We start from the raw sequence: 22,792 nt of genomic DNA on the forward strand, positions 1-22,792 counted from the left end.
AAACAACCCAGATGACTGGGGAGATATGAACAAACACACACAGTTCAGGAAAGGCTTCTTCCTACAGGAAGTCAGATAACCATCTCTCCCCCCTTTCTCGGAGACACAGACACACCTTGTCCTCTTTGAGCCACTTCTCCAGCAGCTGCTTGCGTCCCTGCTGTAGGACTGGCCTGCACAGCTCCAGGGACTCAAACTTGTTGAGCTGGCCCTGGTCCAGCAGGATGCCAAAGTACTGCAGCAGGGGAGAGGTCTGGCCCGGCTGGGCTGGCACACTCTGGAACTTACGGATGGTATCTGGAGTACGCAGGATACCCTGGAGGAGAGAGGAGACGGAACAACAAGACATGGGTGGAGCGGGTCTGCTGCAGTTTATATACACACACAGAGCGATACTGCTGATGCATGGCTGTGAGAGGGTTTTGCTAGCAACATATTGTACATAGCAACACATACATGCTGGAGACAAACTATTCATCGTTTGTATTTGCATATCCAAAGTCTCTCGTGATCAAGTGAACTTCTAAATCACTTTGATAGTGTATTGATGTAACAGGATATGGACATCAGTAAGTTACCTTCCATTAAATCACAGAGATGTGATCAGACATCCCCTGTAGCAAGACCCTGTACTGTTTCTATACAAGTTACCTTTGGTGCGTTGGCAGCCACCTTGGCAGCCTCAGAGTAGTTTCCCCCAGCAAACAGGTTGTTGAACTTGCGTGCGAACAGCTCCTCGGCCCCAGCTAGATTGTTACGGACAGCCATGCGTAAGGCCAGGTCTGGGTTCTGGAGCACATTGGTAATGTAGGGGATGATATTCTCCTCCTCCACACACACCGACAGGACCTGGAGAGGACATCGGTGAGAGATGAGTTTAAACATAAACATAGGACCCAATAGTTGATTCTTGTCCCCATTGGGTCATCGTTTCAGACTGGGTTCGATGACAAGAAACGATAACCTTGTTGAATTGGCCATGTCCCAAGAAAACCCAAAAGGCTTATTTTTATTTTGTTGGGGGGGGGGGGGGGGGGGGTCATGGGGCAGCAAAACAAAACAAAAAAAAAAAAACACACCTTTGAGAGTTGGTGCTTTAACCCTTCCCACTAGTAGGACTGTTTGCATTGTTGTTTGCTGTTTTCTTCTGTCTTTCTCTTGTTTCCTCTTTAGTAGTTGTTGAAAGGCTTCACTGCAAGTATATTGTATGTTTTGGATTTTCAATAAAATAACATTTTTAAAAACCTTCCCATGAGTGGCAATTGGCCTGTATGGATAGGGCTAAATTGAAATATGGAAAGCATACACATGGTAGCAATAAATAAAAAAGGGAACAGTTTTGAGATTATGGGAAATTTATAAAGGGGATGACAAATGTTCACCAGACACAAGACTGAATCCAAACATTACACTTGATTTGTGCATTTTACATTTAATGTACTTCTACGCATTTTTGATAACGAAACCTGAAAATACTATACTAATATTCTAGGAAAATGTGGGATAAGTGCAACATAAGACAAACAAATATGGGTTAGAGTGAGAGGACTAACTGGTGTCTCCAAGTGTCCACACACCTCTGCAAAGTGTGCACAGTTCCTAAGTAATAATGTGTTTTTCTGAGCTCTCCTAGCTGTGCCATTGAGGAACAAGAGCAAGCACACCTGTAGTTGTTTGGAACACAGCCCTGCATGCCCCCTTTACACAATTACTGTTGTTGTTGTTACGCAATCCAACGATCCATTATAAATCGTAATCTGGATCAGGTGGGCATCATTTGAAAGCTTGTTCTAGTACCACCATGACTAGCTAAATTATAAAATACCATCTTACAGTGTTAGGCTTTCACAAGGCAGATCGTCATTTAGAAGCGTATAGAATCAAGTCATTAATGCAAATTTTCTTCACAATACAACAAACAGGCTCATTCTGTTCAGGACAACCCAGGGTATAACTACAAGTCATCTTGTAACTAAGTCAAACACTGATCATAAACGTTGACACTGTATATGACATGAGTTTTATGATATGGAAATGGGAAGTGCAGATTTGGACTCACAGGTGTTTGGCTTGCTTGTATGACAACAAAGTGGTATTTATTATAATCATCAATGTATCATCTTTCAAAATACATAGTCCTCTTAACTTAATGCATTTCCCTCACTAAGACAACAAAAAATGTTGAGCGAGGGACTCAAGTTCAGAACGGCTGTCAGTCAAAACCCATACAGAGATGTGAAGCGGAGACCCTGAGCTCTGACATCATGTATAGCGTGTTGTTGTATAGCGTGTTACAATTTAGGCGCTTATCAGTGCCCAAATCGGCCATTTTCGACCTGCCTACCGGTATGCGTGTAAGGGGCTACATGTACATGGGGCTTATTGTATATGGGGCTGACAGAAAATGATATTTCAGTTTAAACTAAATCAATAACAAAACATTGCTCTATTGATCCTTTTCTCTTCATCTCAATAGTGCTAATTGACCTACTTGTTGACAGGGGGGTATATCTACTATCCAGCTACAATGGCGTCTGTTCTTGTACATGGTTCCCATTGAAGGACATGTAGAGACGCCAGCATATGCTCCAGGTCAGGTTCCTAACAGACAGGTCAGTAGATGGTAGGCCAGAGCCAGAGATCTGTAACAGTGTGTAAGGCAATCCCATCCACAGCGTCACAAGTAAACAAAGGACACAGCCATGTGTGGAAAGGATGAAGAGTGAGAGGTGTTCGCTTTCTGCTGGAGAGACGGCACTAGCTAACCATTGGTTTGTTCGCTCTATGTACTTTTCCTCCAACCCAGTTAAGTACCAGCTAGCCAGATTATTTACGTTTTTTTATTTTTATTTTCTTTTTAAACTCTGGAGGACGAGCAATCAATCAGGTAGGAGAGGAAAGTCAGCGAGGTCAAACGGGGAAAGTGGGGGCCGGACTTGGGGTCAATGAAGGCCTATGTTTAATTATCAGTGGTGTAAAGTACTCAAGTAAAAATACTTTAAAGTATTACTTAAGTAGTTTTTTGGGGTATCTGGATTTGACAACTTTTACTTCACCACATCCCTAAATAAAATAAATGTCCTTTACCATTTTCGCTGACAACTAAAAGTACTTGTTACATTTTGAATGCTTAGCAGGAAAGGAAAATGGTCTAATTCACGCACTTATCAAGAAAACTTCCCTGGTCATCTCTACTGCCTCTGATCTGGAGGATTCACAAATGCTTGTATGTACATAAAGTCACTGTGCACCTGGCTATCATTTTTATTTTGCTCAATATGGAATTTGATACTTACTTTAAATACTTAACTATATTTAAAACCAAATACTTTTAGAATTTTACTGGATGACTTTCACAGTCATTTTCTATTAAGCGATCTTGACTTTTACCCAAGTATGGGTACTTTTTCCAACACTTGATTATCTCTATGTACACTCAGCAGGTAATGGGCTACATTTGGTTATTATGGAATATATAAAAAACAAAAAGCTGTGTAATATTATCTATCAAACAGGAATCTATTATCTAATCTATTTAAAATTGCCCTTACTACCACATATCAATAACAAAATCCATGTGTGTATAGTGTGTTATCGTGTGTATGTTTGTGTTGCTTCACAGTCCCTGCTGTTCCATAAGGTGCATTTGTATCGTTTATTATTATTTATTTTTTTAATCAAAATGTTACTGCTGGCATGAGTTACTTGATGTGGAATAGAGTTCCATGTAGTCAAGGCTCTATGTAGTACTGTGCGCCTCCCATAGTCTGTTCTGGACTGGGAGACTGAAGAGACCTCAAGTGGCATGTCTTGTGGGATATGAATGAGTTCGGTGCATTTAGCTTGACAACACTTCTTACAAAAACAAGTAGTGATGAAGTCAATCTCTCCTCCACTTTCAGCCAGGAGAGATTGACATGCATATTATACATGTTATCCCTCTGAGTAAATCCAAGGGCCAGCCGCGCTGTCCCTCTCTGTGACACCTGACCACGACTGAACAGTAGTCCAGGTGCGACAAAATTAGGGCCGGTAGGACCTGCCTTGTTGATAAAGTGCTGTTCTGCATTAACAGCATTATAGACAAACTCCTTCCCATCCTAGCTACTGTTGTGTCAATCTGTTTTGACCATGACAGTTTATAATCCAGAGTTAATCCAAGCAGTTTAGTCTCCTCTATTTGCTCAATTACCACATTCATTACAATATTTAGTTAAGGTTGAGTGAATGATTTGTCCCAAATACAATGTTTTCAGTTTGAAATATTTAGGACAAACTTATTCCTTGCCACCCATTCTGAAACTATCTGCAGCTCCTTGTTAAGTGTTGCTGTCATTTCAGTCGCTGTAGTGGATGACATGTATAGTGTCGAGTCATCCGCATACATACACACTGGCCTTACTCAAAGCCAATGGCATGTCATTAGTAAAGATTGAAAAAAAGGTGCTTAGACAGCTGCCTTGAGCAATTCCTGTTTCTACCTGAATTATGTTGGAGAGGTTTCCATTAAAGAACACCCTCTGTTCTGTTTGACAGGTAACGCTTTATCCACAATATAGCAGGGGGTTTAAAGTCATAACGCATATGTTTTTCCAGCAAGGCTGCTTGATAATGTTAATAGCCGCACTGAAGTCTAACAAAACAGCCCCCTCAATCTTTTTATCATCAATTTCTCTCAGCCAATCACTAATTTGTGTAAGTGCTGTGCTTGTCGAATGTCCTTCCCTATATGCGTACTGAAAGTATGTTGTCAATTTGTTTACTGTAAAATAGCACTGTATCTGGACAAACAATTTTCCCAGAAGTTTACTAAGGGTTGGTAACAGGCTGATTTGTCAGTTATTTGAACCAGTAAAGGGTGCTTAAATATTCTTGGGTAGTGGAAGGACTTTAGCTTCCCTCCAGGCCTGAGGGCACACACTTTCTATTAGGCTTAAATTGAAGATGTGGCAAATAGGAGTAGCAATATCGTTCGCTATTATCCTCAGTAATTTCCCATCCAAGTGTCAGACCCCGTGGTTTGTCATTGTTGATAAACTATTTTTTCACCTCTTCCACACTTACTTTACTGAATTCAAAATTACATAATTTGGTCAGATATATTTGGATGTGTAGTGTCAGCATTTGTTGCTGGAATGTCATGCCTAAGTATGCTAATCTTGCCAATGAAATGGCCTCTGCTCCATATGTAGTGGCCTATACTCTCAACAACAGGCAGCAGATTCAGGGCCAGTCAAAAGCCAAATGCATAGAGTGGACCATAGACTCAGCTCGTTAAACCACATACTGTATTACACATGCAAATTCAACCACACACGCTTTTACTTCTAGGAGCTTTGAGATAGATGGCTGTGACGAAAACAGAATTGAAATGCACCGAGGGCAATAAGGCGTATTAGGTTAAACTAACTGTTCTGGGAGCACTGAGCCAGGCAGTGGGTTGGGGCTGGTACATGGTAATGATGGTAAATGCATCATTAGTGTGACAGTAACATGCATCTCTGGTGGTAGGTTCTATGTGGGGGACTGGAGAGGGGGAGCCCAACGATAACAAGCGCAGCAGGTCACTGCCCCACAGCTGTTAACAGGCATGATTGCACCTCTTTCTCCCCTTCACTCAGAGAGGAGCGGTCAGAAAGACAATTCCCCTAATAATATCATTGGGCTAATAAAGGCGGGTGGGATGGAGGGAAAGAGTGAAATTAGAGCTTCTTTGTGGAGATGTGCCCTCTCTCCACCTGTGTGTGTGTGTGTGTGTGTGTGTGTGTGTGTGTGTGTGTGTTGAATGGCGGGAACCCGGTTATAGAGATTTACCGCCCCAAATCACACACCTTTTCCCAGGATATATAACTGAGAAACCAGTCAATTATAATATATTATTAATGAAATGGAACTTTAAATTATAGTCAATGTCTAAATCAGGCTTCTCTACGGCCTCTGCATAATTAAACATCAACGCTCTGGGTGGGGACAGACAGCCCATCTCACTATGGAGCGCAGTTCAACGCATGTAGACCTATCAACTCATAATGGTAACTTTTTTTTCTTGTGACAGGTAGGCATGCATTTGCTGCAGCATAGTCTATGCTACAGTAATAAAGACCAAATGCGCCTCTAATTCACTACTCTTCTCACCATCAACTCAATTCAAATTGCATCTAAAATAGATCATTCTGTTCAAGAATGAGATATGTCCTAGCCTACCCCTTTCAGGTAATAAATTCAATGTAGTATTAGCCTTACATTTAGCTAATTAATAATAGGTTATGCATAATAAGCTTCCATTTTACAGCCTTGTCACTTATGCAATACGTACGCATGGCACGCACCTGTGCTCCGCTGGCCTCTCTTCAAGTCCCATGTAGGAAAAGCTAGACTAGAATAGCTTGCTGGGTATTGTTTTATTTTTAGCATTTCTTATACCAATAAATTATTAAAAGCAGAATTGCTGAACGTTAAATACAGCAGCCAATAGAACTCACGGATAGTTTGAAAGAGCGAACGCGCGATGGCAGTAGGCTAAAGCAGTTATTTATTCAGACCCATAACCATTTAATCTTCATTAAGAGAAGTGAAGGCCTTCTGTATCTAATTCTTGTCCTATATTATTCAACCATGTCATTAGAACGATGAAGATATGGACAATGAAACATTTAATTTAACTGTTGAAAGCGAGGAAGGAATGAAGCTACAATAGAAAGAAGGTAGGCTATAACATTAGGGGAAATATTATGAAAGATATGTCGTCAGCCAACCAATTATACAAATAGGCCCAATTATACTATGAAATCTAATCTAATTCACTAGCCTAGTGCTTTGCACTAGAATCGCATGTTCTCCCTCTGCTTTAGCATGGCGCCGGAAGAAATGGCAGCAGTTCTACGGGCGCCCAACCAATTGTGCTATTATGTGGGGTTTTTTCATGTTATTTGTAACTTATTTTGTACATAATGTTTCTGCAACCGTATCTTACGGCAAAAAAAAAGAGATTCTGGATATCAGGACAGCGATCACTCACCTCGGATTAGACCAAGATTTCTTCTTCAACAAACAAGACGCACATTCTCTAAACACCCCACAGGGCCAACATCCCCGTTATTTGCAAGAGGAAACGACGCAGGTACAGAGGACAAAGAGCCGGATGCATGGTCAGGACCCGGAAAAGGCGAGTGGCCGTTACCGTCCATACTACTCGCCAACGTGCAATCATTGGACAATGAACTAGACGAGGTACAATCACTAATATCCTACCAACGGGACATCAAAACCTGTAATATCCTATGTTTCACGGAATCGTGGCTGAATGATGACATGGCTATTTAGCTAGCGGGTTATACGCTGCACCGGCAAGATAGAACAGCGCACTCCGGTAAGACGGGGGGGGCTGTGCATATTTGTAAACAACAGCTGGTTCACAAAATCGAAGGAAGTCTCTAGATTTTGCTCGCCTGAAGTAGAGTGTATTGTGATAAATTGCAGGCCACACTACTTGCCTAGAGAGTTTTCAACTATACTTTTCGTGGCTGTTTATTTACCACCCCAGAAAGCTGCCGGCACTAAGACCGCACTCAGTCAGCTGTATAAGGAAATAAGCAAACAGGAAACCACTCACCCAGATGCGGCGCTCCTAGTGGCTGGAAACAATAAGGCAGGGAAACTTAAATGAGTTCTACCAAATTTCCATAAACATGTTAAATGTGCAACGAGGGGGGAAAAAAATTCTAGATCACCTGTACTCTAGACCGAGACGCGCGCAAAGCTCTCCCTCGCCCTCCATTTGGTAAATTCGACCACAACTCTATCCTCCTGATTCCTGGTTACAAGCAAAAATTAAAGCAGGAAGCACCAGTGACTCGGTCTAAAAATAGGGGGTCAGATGAAGCAGATACTAAACTACAGGACTGTTGTGCTAGCACAGACTGGAACATGTTCCGGGATTCTTCCGATGACGTCGAGGAGTACACCACATCAGTCACTGGCTTTATCAATAAGTGCATCGAGGACACTTACACGTGCAGTCCCCACAGTGACTGCACGTGCATACCCCAACCAGAAGCCATGGATTACAGGAAACATCTGCACTGAGCTAAAGGGTAGAGCTGCCGCTTTTAAGGTGCGGGACTCTAACCCGGAAGCTTACAAGAAATCCTGCTATGCCCTGCGACAAACCATCAAACAGGCAAAGCATCAATACAGGACTAAGATTGAATCATACTACACCGGCTCCAATGCTCATCTTATGTGGCAGGGCTTGCAAACTATTACAGACTACAAAGGGAAGCACAGCCGCGAGCTGCCCAGTGACACGAGCCTACCAGACGAGCTAAATCACTTCTATGCTCGCTTCGAGGCAAGCAACACTGAGGCATGCATGAGAGCATCAGCTGTTCCGGAAGACTGTGATCACGCTCTCCGTAGCCGACGTGAGTAAGACCTTTAAACAGGTCAACATACACAAGGCTGCGGGGCCAGACGGATTACCAGGACGTGTGCTCCGGGCATGTGCTGACCAACTGGCAGGTTTCTTCACTGACATTTTCAACATGTCCCTGATTGAGTCTGTAATAGCAACATGCTTCAAGCAGACCACCATAGTCCCTGTGCCCAAGATCACAAAGGCAACCTGCCTAAATGACTACAAACCTGTAGCACTCACGTCCGTAGCCATGAAGTGCTTTGAAAGGCTGGTAATGGCTCACATCAACACCATTATCCCAGAAACCCTAGACCCACTCGAATTTGCTTACCACCCAAACAGATCCACAGATGATGCAATCTCTATTGCACTCCACACTGCCCTTTCACACCTGGACAAAAGCAGAACACCTAAGTGAGAATGCTATTCATTGACTACAGCTCAGTGTTCAATACCATAGTACCCTCAAAGCTCATAACTAAGCTAAGGATCCTTGGACTAAACACCTCCCTCTGCAACTGGATCCTGGACATCCTGACGGGCCGCCCCCAGGTGGTGATGGTAGGGATCAACACATCTGCCACACCGATCCTCAACACTGGAGCTCCCCCGGGGTGCGTGCTCAGTACCCTCCTGTACTCCCTGTTCACCAATGACTGCATGGCCAGGCACGACTCCAACACCATCATTAAGTTTGCAGATGACACAACAGCGGTAGGCCTGATCACCGACAATGACGAGACAGCCTATAGGGAGGAGGTCAGAGACCTGGCCAGGTGGTGCCAGAATAACAACCTATCCCTCAACGTAACCAAGATTAAGGAGATGATTGTCGACGACAGGAAAAGGAGGACCGAGCACGCCCCCATTCTCATCGACGGGGCTGTAGTGGAGCAGGTTGAGAGCGTCAGGTTCCTTGGTGTCCACATCAACAAACTAGAATGGTCCAAATGCACCAAGACAGTTGTGAAGAGGGCACTCAGGAAATTAAAAAGATTTGGCATGGGTCCTGAGATCCTCAAAAGGTTCTACAGCTGCAACAACGAGAGCATCCTGACCGGTTGCATCACTGCCTGGTACGGCAATTGCTCGGCCAGTACATCACTGGGGCAAAGCTGCCTGCCATCCAGGACCTCTACACCAGGCGGTGTCAGAGGAAGGCCCTAAAAATTGTCAAAGACCCCAGCCACCCCAGTCATAGACTGTTCTCTCTACTACCGCATGGCAAGCGGTACCGGAGTGCCAAGTCTAGGACAAAATGGCTTCTCAAAAGTTTTTACCCCCAAGCCATAAGACTCCTGAACAGGTAATCAAATGGCTATCCGGACTATTTGCATTGTGTCCCCCCCCCCCCCCCCCCCCAACCCCTCTTCTTACAGTGCTGCTACTCTCTGTTTATCATATATGCATAGTCACTTTAACCATATCTACATGAACATACTACCTCAAATCAGCCTGACTAACCGGTGTCTGTATGTAGCCTAGCTACCTTTATAGCCTGTCTTCTTACTGTTGTTTTATTTCTTTACCTACCTATTGTTCACCTAATACATTTTTTGCACTATTGGTTAAAGCCTGTAAGTAAGCATTTCACTAAGGTCTACAGTTGTATTCGGCGCACGTGACAAATAAACTTTGATTTGATGTGCGTAATTCCAATCAATACAACACAATACAGTAACACAGTTCACACTCAAAAAGACTAGTCTACAGGAGCTAGTTTCGTTTATTTACCCAAGAGAGCATATAGCTAGCTACATCCATGGGCTTTTGTGTTTTTCTGTCATGAGTAATGCACAGTAGCCTACATCATATTTATTGGAAACCACACAATGCTTTGGGCTTTTTTGGGCTTGGGCTCATTAAATGTATTTAATGTCTGACTTATCTGGCTCAGGCTTGAATTATGGATCAAAGCTCTAATCAAATCCAAACAAAGGCCTATTTATATGCCAGATAATGCTTTTGAACAACACTTCAGGAGTTGGCAGGAAATACCAGGTTACCCGGAAAAGCAATTTATTCTCGGGATGGAACATTTGTAAAATACCGGGAAAATATTAAACCCTAGTGTGTGTGTGTGGAGGGTTATGTATAGATGTCAGTAGTGGCTAGAGGCAGAGATGAGCAGTGAGCCAAACCTTAGTGGCTACAGAGAGCAGTGACATTATCAACTGGTTCTGGCAGTTAATCACATTACCCTCTCTTTTTCTCTCCCCCTTTTCTCCCCCTAATTACTGCAGGCCAGCTCTGTGCTGTAGCTATTTTTGCAGGGATTCCTCCATCTCAAGGCCAGTCAGTGCCTGTAACGGTGTTCCTGTGCCTGGTTGCAGACGCAGCAACTTGGACCCTGGTTCTTCCCCCTGACACACACAAGGGGGAAGAGCATAGGCGAGCCCAACCCCACAGCTCTTCCCGACACACACACAGGGGGAAGAGGAGAGGCGAGCCCAACCCCACAGCTCTCTGTGTGGGACTCCGTGATGGAGAAGACAACCACTGTAGGACCTGCTAAGCCAGCAGGCATCCCTACTACCAAGGCATTCCTACTACCAAGGCATTATGCTTTTAAGCTATTTCAATTAATTCCAACTCATGAGCAATCAAACCACACATGACAACTGTGCCCTCGCATTCCAACTCCAGCAAGCTAGGCTCCATCTTCAGCCACGAAAGGGAAGCAAATTAATATACCCATCAAACATTCCACTGACAGGAGTACAGGATGAGGCCTAAATATTTCCACTGCCATTCATTTACCTTGGACCTAGTCAAGTGGAGGCTGTCCCCCAGCCAACCAGACAGACAGTGGCCTACTATTATACCTGTCTACTACAGAGTTTCTCCTATAATCTTTTTCAGCAGCAGTGGCAGAGATAGCGGGGGCGGGGCATACATCTACATCACAACAACAATAAATAAATAAATAAATATATATATTTTTTTTTTGCAGTGGCGTTGATTTAAATGCATATAGGGGAAAAACTTTACTGGATCCCCAGCCTGAGTGTCTCTATGCCATTATCATACAAACTACCGCCAGCGTCTCTGCTCACTGCTCTATAATAGGAGCCCCAGCCAGCGTCTCTGCTCTATAATAGGAGCCCCAGCCAGCGTCTCTGCTCTATAATAGGAGCCCCAGCCAGCGTCTCTGCTCTATAATAGGAGCCCCAGCCAGCGTCTCTGCTCTATAATAGGAGCCCCAGCCAGCGTCTCTGCTCACTGCTCTATAATAGGAGCCCCAGCCAGCGTCTCTGCTCTATAATAGGAGCCCCAGCCAGAGTCTCTGCTCTATAATAGGAGCCCCAGCCAGTGTCTCTGCTCACTGCTCTATAGGAGCCCCAGCCAGTGTCTCTGCTCACTGCTATATAATAGGAGCCCCAGCCAGTGTCTCTGCTCACTGCTCTATAATAGGAGCCCCAGCCAGTGTCTCTGCTCACTGCTCTATAATAGGAGCCCCAGCCAGTGTCTCTGCTCACTGCTCTATAATAGGAGCCCCAGCCAGTGTCTCTGCTCACTGCTCTATAATAGGAGCCCCAGCCAGTGTCTCTGCTCACTGCTCTATAATAGGAGCCCCAGCCAGTGTCTCTGCTCTATAGGAGCCCCAGCCAGTGTCTCTGCTCTATAGGAGCCCCAGCCAGCGTCACTGCTCACTGCTCTATAGGAGCCCCAGCCAGCGTCTCTGCTCACTGCTCTATAGGAGCCCCAGCCAGTGTCTCTGCTCTATAATAGGAGCCCCAGCCAGTGTCTCTGCTCTATAATAGGAGCCCCAGCCAGTGTCTAGCTCTGTGTGCTCTAAGCTCCAGCAATGCAGGTCTGACGGAGTGCGTCTCAGATCAGTTTCCCCTCCTCCACTCAATAATGCATGTGGTCTGGCTGGAACATTATTCATCAGTTAGGTGGATGCTGTTATCCTGCTCTAATGCCTTCACAGTGGAGGGGTGTGTGTGTGTGTGTGTGTGTGTGTGTGTGTGTTGGATCTCTCTCTGGATCACCTGTGAAACTCTACACCTTTGATTATTTATAACGAACGGACACCTCCTTGCTTAGATGGAGTCCTCTGACAACAGAGACGACAGGCCGTTCGCTCAACTCCAGTTCTTCTTATCATCTATCCACCTCCCTGTGCTGCTTACCATTGAAAACTTGGTTGGATATGAAAGAGGGTGGGATTATTAATGACTGCCTTATTGGGTCTTAAATGTGGTGGTGGGGGGTATTATATAGGGTGCTGCTGTATGTATTCTAGACCCAGCCTTCTCCTCCTCTGGTGTCCCGAGAGGCGCTGTATAATGTATGGAAAGCAGAGCAGTATTGAACCAGCGGTGGTATAGTAATGAGGGACACGAGGCTGGTTTGCATTGGAGCACATCAATAGTTACAATGCTAGGATGACAACTAGATTCATCTAGCTGAATGGATTATAATGTAGTGTGCACTACAAATTGTTACATACAAAAGAGGGGGTGTAAAATAATCAACACGTGGTGATGATAGTTCTCTTTACACTGGAAAATGCTGTGAGTGTCAAGATTTTTTTTTAAATAAAACCAAGTCATATGTTATTTCTGTCTTTCCAAGAACGTGGTGATAGAGGAATATGGTAAAGAGGAGGGTGGGAGAGGTAGAGGGGTGGTATCTGTACCTGTCCTTTCCTGTTGACCCCGATGATCCCAGCGGTGGCTTCGTGTGGGGCCGTGACAAAGATGGTCTCCCCGCTGATCCTGTTCATGTAGATGCAGGTGCCAGTCTCCAGGTCGTACAGGTGGATGTAGCCATATTTGGTGATGAGGAACACCACATCCTGCTTGGAGCTTATCTGATAGGAAAAAGTCAGATTTAAAAATAAAAATAAATGCAGAGGCGCAAAACGTGTAAAGTGTAACATATGTAAAGGCAGAGTATTCTCTACGATTGTACAAAATAAATCCCTTCAAGGGCAGTACAGTTGTCTTTCATTCATTTATTACATTTTATTCATTCATGAAAATAAAAGTCAAAGTATTAAGAGCTCTACTCTTCCGGTGCTAATACATTCCAGTGCTGATCTTTAGCCCCCTCCCCTACTACAGTGCATTCAGAAAATATTCACACCCCTCGACTTTCCCTAATTTGTTGTGTTAAAGCCTGAATTTATAAAATTGATTAAATTCAGGTTTGTTTGTCATTGGCCTAAACACAATACCCCATAATGTGGAATTATATTTGACATTTTACAAATTAATTAACAATGAAAAGCTGAAATGTCTTGTATTCAACCCCCTTGTTATAGCAAGCCTAAATAAGTTCAGGAGTAAAAATGTGCTTAACAAGTCACATAATAAGTTGCATTGGCTCTGTATGCAATAATAGTGTTGAACATGATTTTTGAATGACTACCTCATCTCTGTTCCCGACACATACAGATACTCGTAAAGTCACGCAGTTGAGCAGTAAATTTCAAACACAGATCCAACCACAAAGACCAGAAAGGTTTTCCAATGCCTCGCAAAGGGTACCAATGGGTAAAAAAAACATTTTTTTTATAATATCCCTTTAAGCATGGTTTATTTATTCATCACACTTCGGATGGTCTATCAATATACCCAGTCACTACAAAGTTACAGACGTCCTTCCTAACTCATTTGCCGGAGAGGAAGGAACTCAGAGATATCACCATGAGGCCAAAGGTGACTTTCAAACAGAGTTTAATGGCTGTGATGAGAAAACTGAGGCTGGATCAACAACATTGTAGTTACTCCACAATTACTAACCTAATTGACAGAGTGGGGGGGGGGGGGGGGCCTGTACAGAATAAAAATATTCCAAAACAGTCATTCTGTTTGCAACAAGGCACTAAAGTAATCCAGCTAAAAACATGGCAAAGCAATACACTTTTTGTCCTGAATACAAAATGTTATGTTTGGGGCAAATCCAATACAGAGTACCACTCTCCATATTTTCAAGCATAGTGGTGGCTGCATCATATTATGGGTATGCTTGTATTCGTTAAGGACTGGTGAGTGTTTCACGATAAAAAAAAATGCTTACCAAGAAGACAGCGAATGTTCCTGAGTGGCCGAGTGACAGTTTTGACTTAAATCTGCTTGAAAATCTACGGCAAGTCCTGAAATTGGTTCTCTAGCAATGATCAACAAACAATTTGACAGAGCTGGAAGAATTTTGAAAATAAAATGGTTAAATAATGTACAATCTAGGTGTGGAAAGCTCTTTGAGACTTACCCATTAAGACTCACAGCTGTAATCCCTGCCAAAAGTGATTCTAACATGTATTGAATACTTACGCAAATTCGATTTCTGTACAGCAATAAATTAACTAACATTTTCAACAACAAAGACATTTAAAATCACTTTGTCATTATGGAGTATTGTGTGTAGATGGGTGAGAAACAAATAAACGCAATCCATTTTGAATTCAGGCAGTAACAAAGACACTATGTGCTGTGCTACAATGTCAGGGTGTCCTTGGTCAACAGTGGCTATCAGTGTTAAGTACAGTCCACAGCTACCTACTAGGCTTCCCTTGGCTAACACTAATACCCTTCTCACATTACTTTGCCGACACGAACAATACTACTTTTCTTTTCACGTTAGACTTCCCAGCATGCAATTATGACAGATCCATAACCACGCCAGTGCAGTACAGCTGGTCTTAGAGTGATAAATATAGTACATTGATTGCTATTATGTACCTGCATGGCCACAGGGAAGTCATTCTGAGCCTCTGGAGGGAAGAACACGTCCACTGCTTTCTTTGGAAAAGGCTGGTTCCCTGTGGGTGGGGTGCCCACCTCAATGATGTGCAACTACAATAGAGAGGAACCATTAGAGAACAATGTCATTTACAGTCGTCTACACTGACTGTCATTTAGCCAGCGGGAAAAACTGGCTGCAATGACATCAACACAGCTAGAATTTAACCTGTTATAATCTGGTTATAATTATGTCATTTCAACCAGCTTTGCCAGCTGAGTATTGTCGAGAATATTTTTTAAAACATCTCCACCAACCAACCCCAATATCACCTCCTAACCTCAGTACCCAGGTCCTTTGGCCTACCTTTCCTCCGGCCTGTCCTCTCACAGCAAAGCAGAACAGTGTGGACTCCTCTGTGTTGCCCTCCATTTTGAACTGGGCGAAGCCGGCGGCGTGGCCCTCGATGGGCTGTGACACCTTCCTGTCCACAGAGTACAACTGCATGGCGCCCACCACACGGTTTTGCTGCAACAGAGAAAACACGTGCTCTTTATGTTCATTACAAGGTAATGGCATTCTCTGCTACAGCAATTAGTTGAGTTTGATAGTGCACAGCTATGTATGTGTGTGTGTGATTAGATATATTCACTGTCATTGAGTTAATGTGATTGTGTGCGTGTCTAAGACAGTAACCTGTGCGGAGATGCCGATGAGCAGCAGCCACTTCTGCTTGGCATCAGTGCGGTAGTTGATGATTTGACAGCCCGCCAGGCTGGAGTGCCGGTCAAAGACTTTGATTGGCTGGGAGTCCCCCTCCATGCTCCAATGGTAGACGGCATTGTCAGTCACAAGTGCCACTGTGTTGAGGGAGATCCACTTCCAGAAGGTGACGTCGTCAGTCATGGTGTGGGCCTTCATCTTGCTCTTCATCTCAATGTTAAAGATCTGAAGGGTTTTGGCGGCTGAGAGGGGAAGAGGGAGCAGAGAGAGGCATCGAATGGGAGAACAACCCGTTATGGCTACTCTGAGAAGTCAGCAAACACACACACAGGTCAGAGTGCCACAAACACACACGTCAGACTGAGGGAAAGGTAAAGTAAACGCCAAATTTCCCTTGAGTAATGAGAGTCAAGCTCGAAATGGTAGTAATGGCCCAAAGAGAGCATCAGGCAATAAGGACATCATGACACAGCAGTCAGAGAGATTAAGCAAAGAAATGAAACACAGACCACTAAAATGTTACATATCAGCATCCAGGTCAATTATAAGATAAAACAGGAAGAGGACTAATACTTAGACAGTATTAGAGGGTAAGGAAAGGAATGTTGACAGTGTGGTTGGGGACTTACTGTCAAAGGACGCCCTTATAAAAAAGTCAATGAAAAGAGGTTTTCAATATTGATTAAGCCTGTACCATTGTACGTTATTAGATGTTATTTTACTTTGTTTATATACACTGAGTATAGAAAACATTAAGAACACGCTCTTTCCATGACAGACTGACCAGGAGAATCCAGATTAAAGCTATGATCCCTTATTGATGTCACTTGTTAAATCCACTTCAAATCAGTGTAGATGAAGGGGAGGAGGCAGGTTAAATAATGATTTTAAGCCTTGAGACAATAGAGACATGGATTGTGGATGTGTGCCATCCAGAGGGTGAATGGGCAGGACAAAATCTTTAAGTGCCTTGGAACGGGGTATAGTAGGTGCCATGCGCAACGATTTGTGTCAAGAACCGCAACGCTGCTGGGTTTCCTGTGTGTGTATCAAGGACATCCAGCCAACTTGACAACTGTGGGAAGCATTAGAGTCAACATGTGCCAGCATCCCTATGGAATGCTTAACACCTTGTAGAGTCCATGCCCTGAGGAATTTAGTCCGTTCTAAGGGAAAACGGTGCGGGGGAGTGGGGGTCAACTCAATATTAGGAAGGTGTCCCTAATGTTTGGTGTACTCAGTGTATCAATGATGGATAGGTTAGAAAAGGTTACTCACCTGTGTTTTGTTTGATTAGTTTTGGGTGAAGTTAGTTAAAGCTTTATTAAGAAGCATTAATTATTGTATTCCCTGTTCATTTTATCGAAAGCAAATTGCAATTCATTTCCAAAAGTTGCTAAATAATTATTTGCTGTGTTATCAGTTTTTGATACCAAAGCCATGGCTTCATAATCATAAACATCACACAGACTATAGTTTGCAGTCGACCAATTACAGCATCGGCAGCCCCATTTAAAAGTGTGAACCAAATTAACAAAGTGAGTTTTGATTAGACCAGATTAAGCAATTGGAGGTGCACGTGAGAATCTGCATGGTGCATATTCTGCTTCTCCCATCCCCCAGGGTCACTAAACCATCACATGATAGATTTAGCACGGTGGTAAAGAGGGAGGGCAGATTAGGGAAGAGGAAGAAGAGAAGTTAGATAGCTATGCTACTATGCTAGAAGACCACGGCCCTGCGTTTCCCACTACATAGTAATACAACCTGTAATTCCGTCCTACAGTACAACACAAATTATTGCGAATGAGATGCCAAATAATGGAAAAGGTCATGCTTGCTAATCCAGTATAATCTCACAACTGCTTTCTGCTTCAAATGAGATGATCATTTAATGGCATTTTATAGCATGAGTGTTTTTACTATCTTAGGCGCTGGAAGTCCCTTTTCTCACATTTGCCACTCAACTTGTGTCCTTTGGTCATATGTTTGTGAATGAAGAGCGGGCTCCAAAACTAAATTGCAGGTTAAGACAAGATTTAATGTAACAGTAATACTAAGGTAATTGTTGACTATAGCTACTCCTGAAATCCGTATATAGGCCTATTGGCTGTAGCCACAGACTAATAATGAGTCCCTCCTCCAAACACTGTGTATTAACACAGCCATCCTAACCTCAAAGGTATAAAAAAATGTTTTAACTCCAAGTTGATGACTGGCCCTTCGGTACTGTGCTATTTCAGAAATAGTCATTCATTCACTCACTAGCTAGAAAATGTGCCTTTCAGATATATTACTGGTTGCTGAAACCAGGCAGTCAGGGAAAACGCAGGGTCACGATACAAAGAAGGAGAGACGGGAAGCTAGGAGGACACACCAAGCACTACGGTCACATAGATGGGGTCTGTGTCGGTCTGTCTGAATGGAATCACAGGAAATATTTCCAATCTAGGTTTGTTTAAGTGGTTTGGGCCAGTGTAAATTACATTAGGATTGGCAGTAGGGATGGGGGTGGAAAGGGGCAGTGTTGGACCCACAGGGAGGAGCATGACTCTTATTAAATCTACTGGTTTAAACCAATCAATGGCTATTTTACGTTAACGACCAATCAACTGGTGGCTAATCTGATTTTTCAGCCCTCTGGGCCATTCTAACTTGTCAAGGGGCCCTATTCATCATCTCCATACTCCTTCTGGCCTGAAATGTACACTTGCTATATCGACACCATCATCTGATAGAATACCAGAGGAAGACTCACTGGACATGCAACATCATCTAAATCTGAGCAGAGCTACCATCAGAATACAAAACATTGATTTAAATCACTATCATCACCCAGGCCCCGTTCACTGCCTCTAACAGAGGGAGGAGCACGGATCTACAGTGATCGTTAGCTAGCTATGAGAGAATTCTAAATCTCTCAATAAAATAATCAGATTACATCACGAGTAACCTAGCTCACGTCTACTTACTGCTTTACCCACAACTTATGTGGTCTCGTTTCTGGATAATACATAACCTAAACTCTTACACAGCTCTTATGACAAAGGTAGTGAACCCCATTGAATCCCAAGGGTTTGGACAACAGATTCAAACACAGGAACTGGGGAGGGAATCGAAATGGCAAGCAACAAATTTGTGTCAACCCACAATATTTCCACCCCAAACAGATACTAAATCATTGGTACATCTAAGAAACAATATTGATGTAATGCCAACATTCAAGCTAGAAGGTTGTGAAAGATAAATCCTGTTTAGATTGGCCTAATAGTTAGATAATAGCTTAAACATAGGTGCACCAAATATAGCATGTATGAAAAAATTTGTCCTGCCACTGTATTTTCACAATTATGTCCATCTGTGTGCATAGACAGGGTTTGGAATAGAGTAAAAGGGAACTGGAACAGTGGGAGTCAGTCCCAAGCTGGATGATAACATGGTGATGATATGTCTAATATGAAAGGAGAGACTAGAGTGAATGAGTGTGTGCAAGTGTTTCTAGTGAACATAGTGTGGACTTGAACTAAGTCTTAAGGATGTTTGAATGCGGATTTAAAAACAGGATTTAAAACTTCCACAACTCTGTTGTACTGAAATTTTAACTCACCGTCTGCATACACATAAGAAAGCAGTAAACAAAAACAAAAACAAAAAAAACAAACAGAGAAACAAAAACAAAACATAACATAACAAAACAGACAAAGCAATTATGGCTGCTGAACAAGACTTACTACTGTTGGGTCATAGGTCAGTAAGACTAATGTCTGGGACAATCAAATATACTTTACAAAACTAAATAGAAATAGCTGTATGTATGTGGACATAAACAGATGTTTACTTCAACACTGAATGGACATTGGTTGTTGACAGAAATCTGCTGGCTACATAACAAACATGTCAAAAGTGAATCATGAAGGCAGGCCCATTAAGGGTTAAATGTGTCTGTACTGCATCAATAAAAACATCAACACAAGTGTACAAAACGGTAGGTCTGTTGTACATCAGATAACTTGACAAATCCTATTGTTTCCCAGGGATGGTACCCTGGTTAAATGAAGGCTTAATGAAATTCAGACTGTCCGTTTCGACTGGCTTACCTTTAAGTGCGATGACTTTGGAGGCGGGGTTCATGATGGCGCTGTCTGCAGAGATAGGCCTGCGGATGGGCGTGTTGGGGTCGGCCATGTCTATGATCACCACCTGCGCTTGCTCGCCCACCTTCTCTCGGATACAGATGAACTTATCAGACTCCATCGTCAGGGTGCTGAACCCGATGTTGGCCGGGTTGATCCCCAAGTTTTGGAGCTAGGGGGGAGGGGGAGACAACATTAGGAGCTTTTCAGCTATCAATTACCTGAGTAATAGGAAGAACAAAAAAACAATACCAGCTGGAATGACAGGGATACCTTGTGTGTGTGCATGTGTACACTGTGCATTCAGACCCATTACATTTTTCACATTTTGTTACGTTACAGCCTTATTTTAAAATGTATTAAATCATTTTAAAAATCTTCATTCTTCTACACACAAAACACTAGAATTACAAAGCAAAAACAGGTTTAGAATATATGGCAAATGTATTAAAAATAAAAAAACAGAAATACCTTGTTTACATAAGTATTCAGACCCTTTGCTCTGAGTGTCAAAATTGAGCTCAGGTGCATCCTGTTTCCATTGATCATCCTTGAGATGTTTCTACAACTTGTGGTAAATTCAATTGACTGGACATGATTTGAAAAGACACACACAAATAAAAAAAGGTCCAACAGTTGACAGTACATATCAATTGAAAAGCCAAGCCATGAGGTTGAAGGAATTGTCTGTAGAGCTACAAGACAGGATTGGTCATTATAGGGTATTGTGCATAGATATACTAAAATGTATTAATCTAGGGCTGTAAAGTAACGCAATGTAGAAAAATTCAAGGTGTCAATACTTTCCGAACGTACTGTTATAATAATGAGCCAATCAATAGCAAGACAGCCTCTCTCACACAGGCACACTGCTTTTCTACAAACATCAACATTTTCATCAGACTCCACTGTCAGTTGGTGCTGGCTGACTGGTTATGAAGTGGGAAAAGAACATGGGGAAGGGGCATACTCAGAAGACTATTCAGAAATACTTGGAAGACAATCAAAGGGTCTTCACTCTTCCACATGTTGCAACTTAGTTCACTTGATGGTAATAAGCTTGACAACAGTATCTACAGGTCGTGTGGTTATCTGCAGTAGCAGCACATGGGATGAATGAATGGCCTTGGTGGCTAAACAAGTGTTATGTCAGGGATTTAACATCAGGTCAGCAGCACACAGTACTTAAAAGGGGTGTGGTGGTGGTGCTGTTGTGACTGGTGATGACATTGAGCCTGACAGCGAGCAGCACCCCAACAGAGACGATCAGAACAGAGCAGAGCTGCATGGTCTCTAGGACTGGGGACTGGAGTAGGGAAGGGGGAGTGATCCTTGGCCAACGTTTCATTTGGCAGCATTTCACCACTAAGTAACTCTGTTGCAAAACGTCTGGACCCTTATTCAATGTGGACTCCAAAGTCCGGTTCACAATCTCATACTACATTTGGCTCAGCTCATAGTAATGGTCTGACAACACCAATTAGAACTCCAACGTGTAATCATGTGCTGTACATTTTAGGTGTGCCAGCCAAACATGTATGTCTGATGATGACGAGGCATTGTGATGCCAACACACCCCATTCCTGAGGCTCTTTTAAAAGCTGGTCCAGATAGCTCCTGCAGAGGAACATAGGTGCTGTCAAGGCTAGGTATAGCTTGTGTTGAGTAGCAAGTCCTGCTCTGATCTGTTGTTGAACTCACTGCTGACCACATGGCCTACAGAGACTATCAGCCTGCATGAGAAGGAAAACAAGGAGTCAACTCGTGTTCCAATAACAAAGACCTGCGGGAGGCCAGATCAACAACATTACACAAGCTGCCTCGCAGGCACCACTCTGTCACCCTGTGTCTGCCAGGCATAACACCTACACAACATACTCACACTGACTCATAGAAACCCTGACACAGCAACAACCGGCCATCTGCAGGGTAGCAGCGGGTGAAGTGGCATACTGTGCCCATGGGCCTATCTAGCATTGATCTATCCCTATTCACCGTCACATTTGGTGACCCTTTATTTCTGAGGACAAGTTGAGCATGTCTTTCTCACCTTGTTTTACATTCTCACCTCATACTACTTGTGTAGTAATGTGGGAGTGTACATTGAACTGGGGCTGCAAGGCACATGTGTCAGTTTGTGATTCTGACAGGGTAGTAGTAGTCTACAACCTGCAGGTATATGTCTAGGTTGAGGCTCATTGATTCTGAGGGCCACGGAGGTCCTTCTCCCTCCAGGGCTATTAGATGGAGGATTCTCCCTCTGCCCCTATCCATCCATCTAGCTGCTCAGACTTGAAATGCAGCCAAAACCAACCAAAACCAACCAAGATCCTGAATGGCGCAGCGGTCTAAGTCACTGAATCACAGTGCTAGAGGCTTCACTACAAACCCGGGTTCGATCCTGGGCTGTTTCACAACCGGCTGTGATCCAGGGTCCCGTCTAATTGGCCCAGCGTCGTCCGAGTTAGGGGAGGGTTTGGCCGGTGTTGTAAATAAGAATTTTCTTAACTGACTTGCCCAGTTAACTAAAAGGTTAAAGAAATAAAACATAAGACATTGAGGGGAGTCAAATTTAAAGTGAAAGAGAAAAACAGGGAGCTCTCCATCAAGACACACAGAAACACACAGGGCTGGAGGTGCCACAGCGCCTGCAGCGGCTATGGTAACTGACAGGAATAGAATCTGACAGAGAGAGGGTCAGGGGGAGGCGTTATGTAATTGTTACGCCAAGCAGTACACATCTCTGATTCAGAACTGTTCTGTACACAGCTGTATGGCACAACCCCCCATGGCTCACAACAACTATCCAAAGACATTTTTTTTCTTC

At 43.4% G+C, this 22,792-nt stretch overlaps 1 protein-coding gene across 2 annotated transcripts in view; it reads right to left on the bottom strand.

Annotated features, from left to right (window-relative positions):
* cltca (clathrin, heavy chain a (Hc)) overlaps nt 1–22,792 on the bottom strand; it is a 64,819-nt gene that overhangs the window by 28,737 nt on the left and 13,290 nt on the right. Inside the window, exons 2-9 of one of the 2 annotated variants that reach the window (XM_036937421.1) lie at nt 19,930–20,137; nt 19,440–19,442; nt 15,806–16,074; nt 15,476–15,637; nt 15,109–15,222; nt 13,062–13,235; nt 652–849; nt 116–316 (exon numbers count right to left, since the gene is read on the bottom strand). In XM_036937421.1, coding sequence (XP_036793316.1) covers nt 116–316; nt 652–849; nt 13,062–13,235; nt 15,109–15,222; nt 15,476–15,637; nt 15,806–16,074; nt 19,440–19,442; nt 19,930–20,137 — 1,329 coding nt within the window. The remainder of the gene's footprint in view (nt 1–115; nt 317–651; nt 850–13,061; nt 13,236–15,108; nt 15,223–15,475; nt 15,638–15,805; nt 16,075–19,439; nt 19,443–19,929; nt 20,138–22,792) is intronic. The other variant, XM_036937422.1, reaches the window with a different exon arrangement.

Source organism: Oncorhynchus mykiss, chromosome 12 (genome assembly GCF_013265735.2).
Source record: "Oncorhynchus mykiss isolate Arlee chromosome 12, USDA_OmykA_1.1, whole genome shotgun sequence".
Lineage (NCBI taxonomy): Eukaryota > Metazoa > Chordata > Actinopteri > Salmoniformes > Salmonidae > Oncorhynchus > Oncorhynchus mykiss.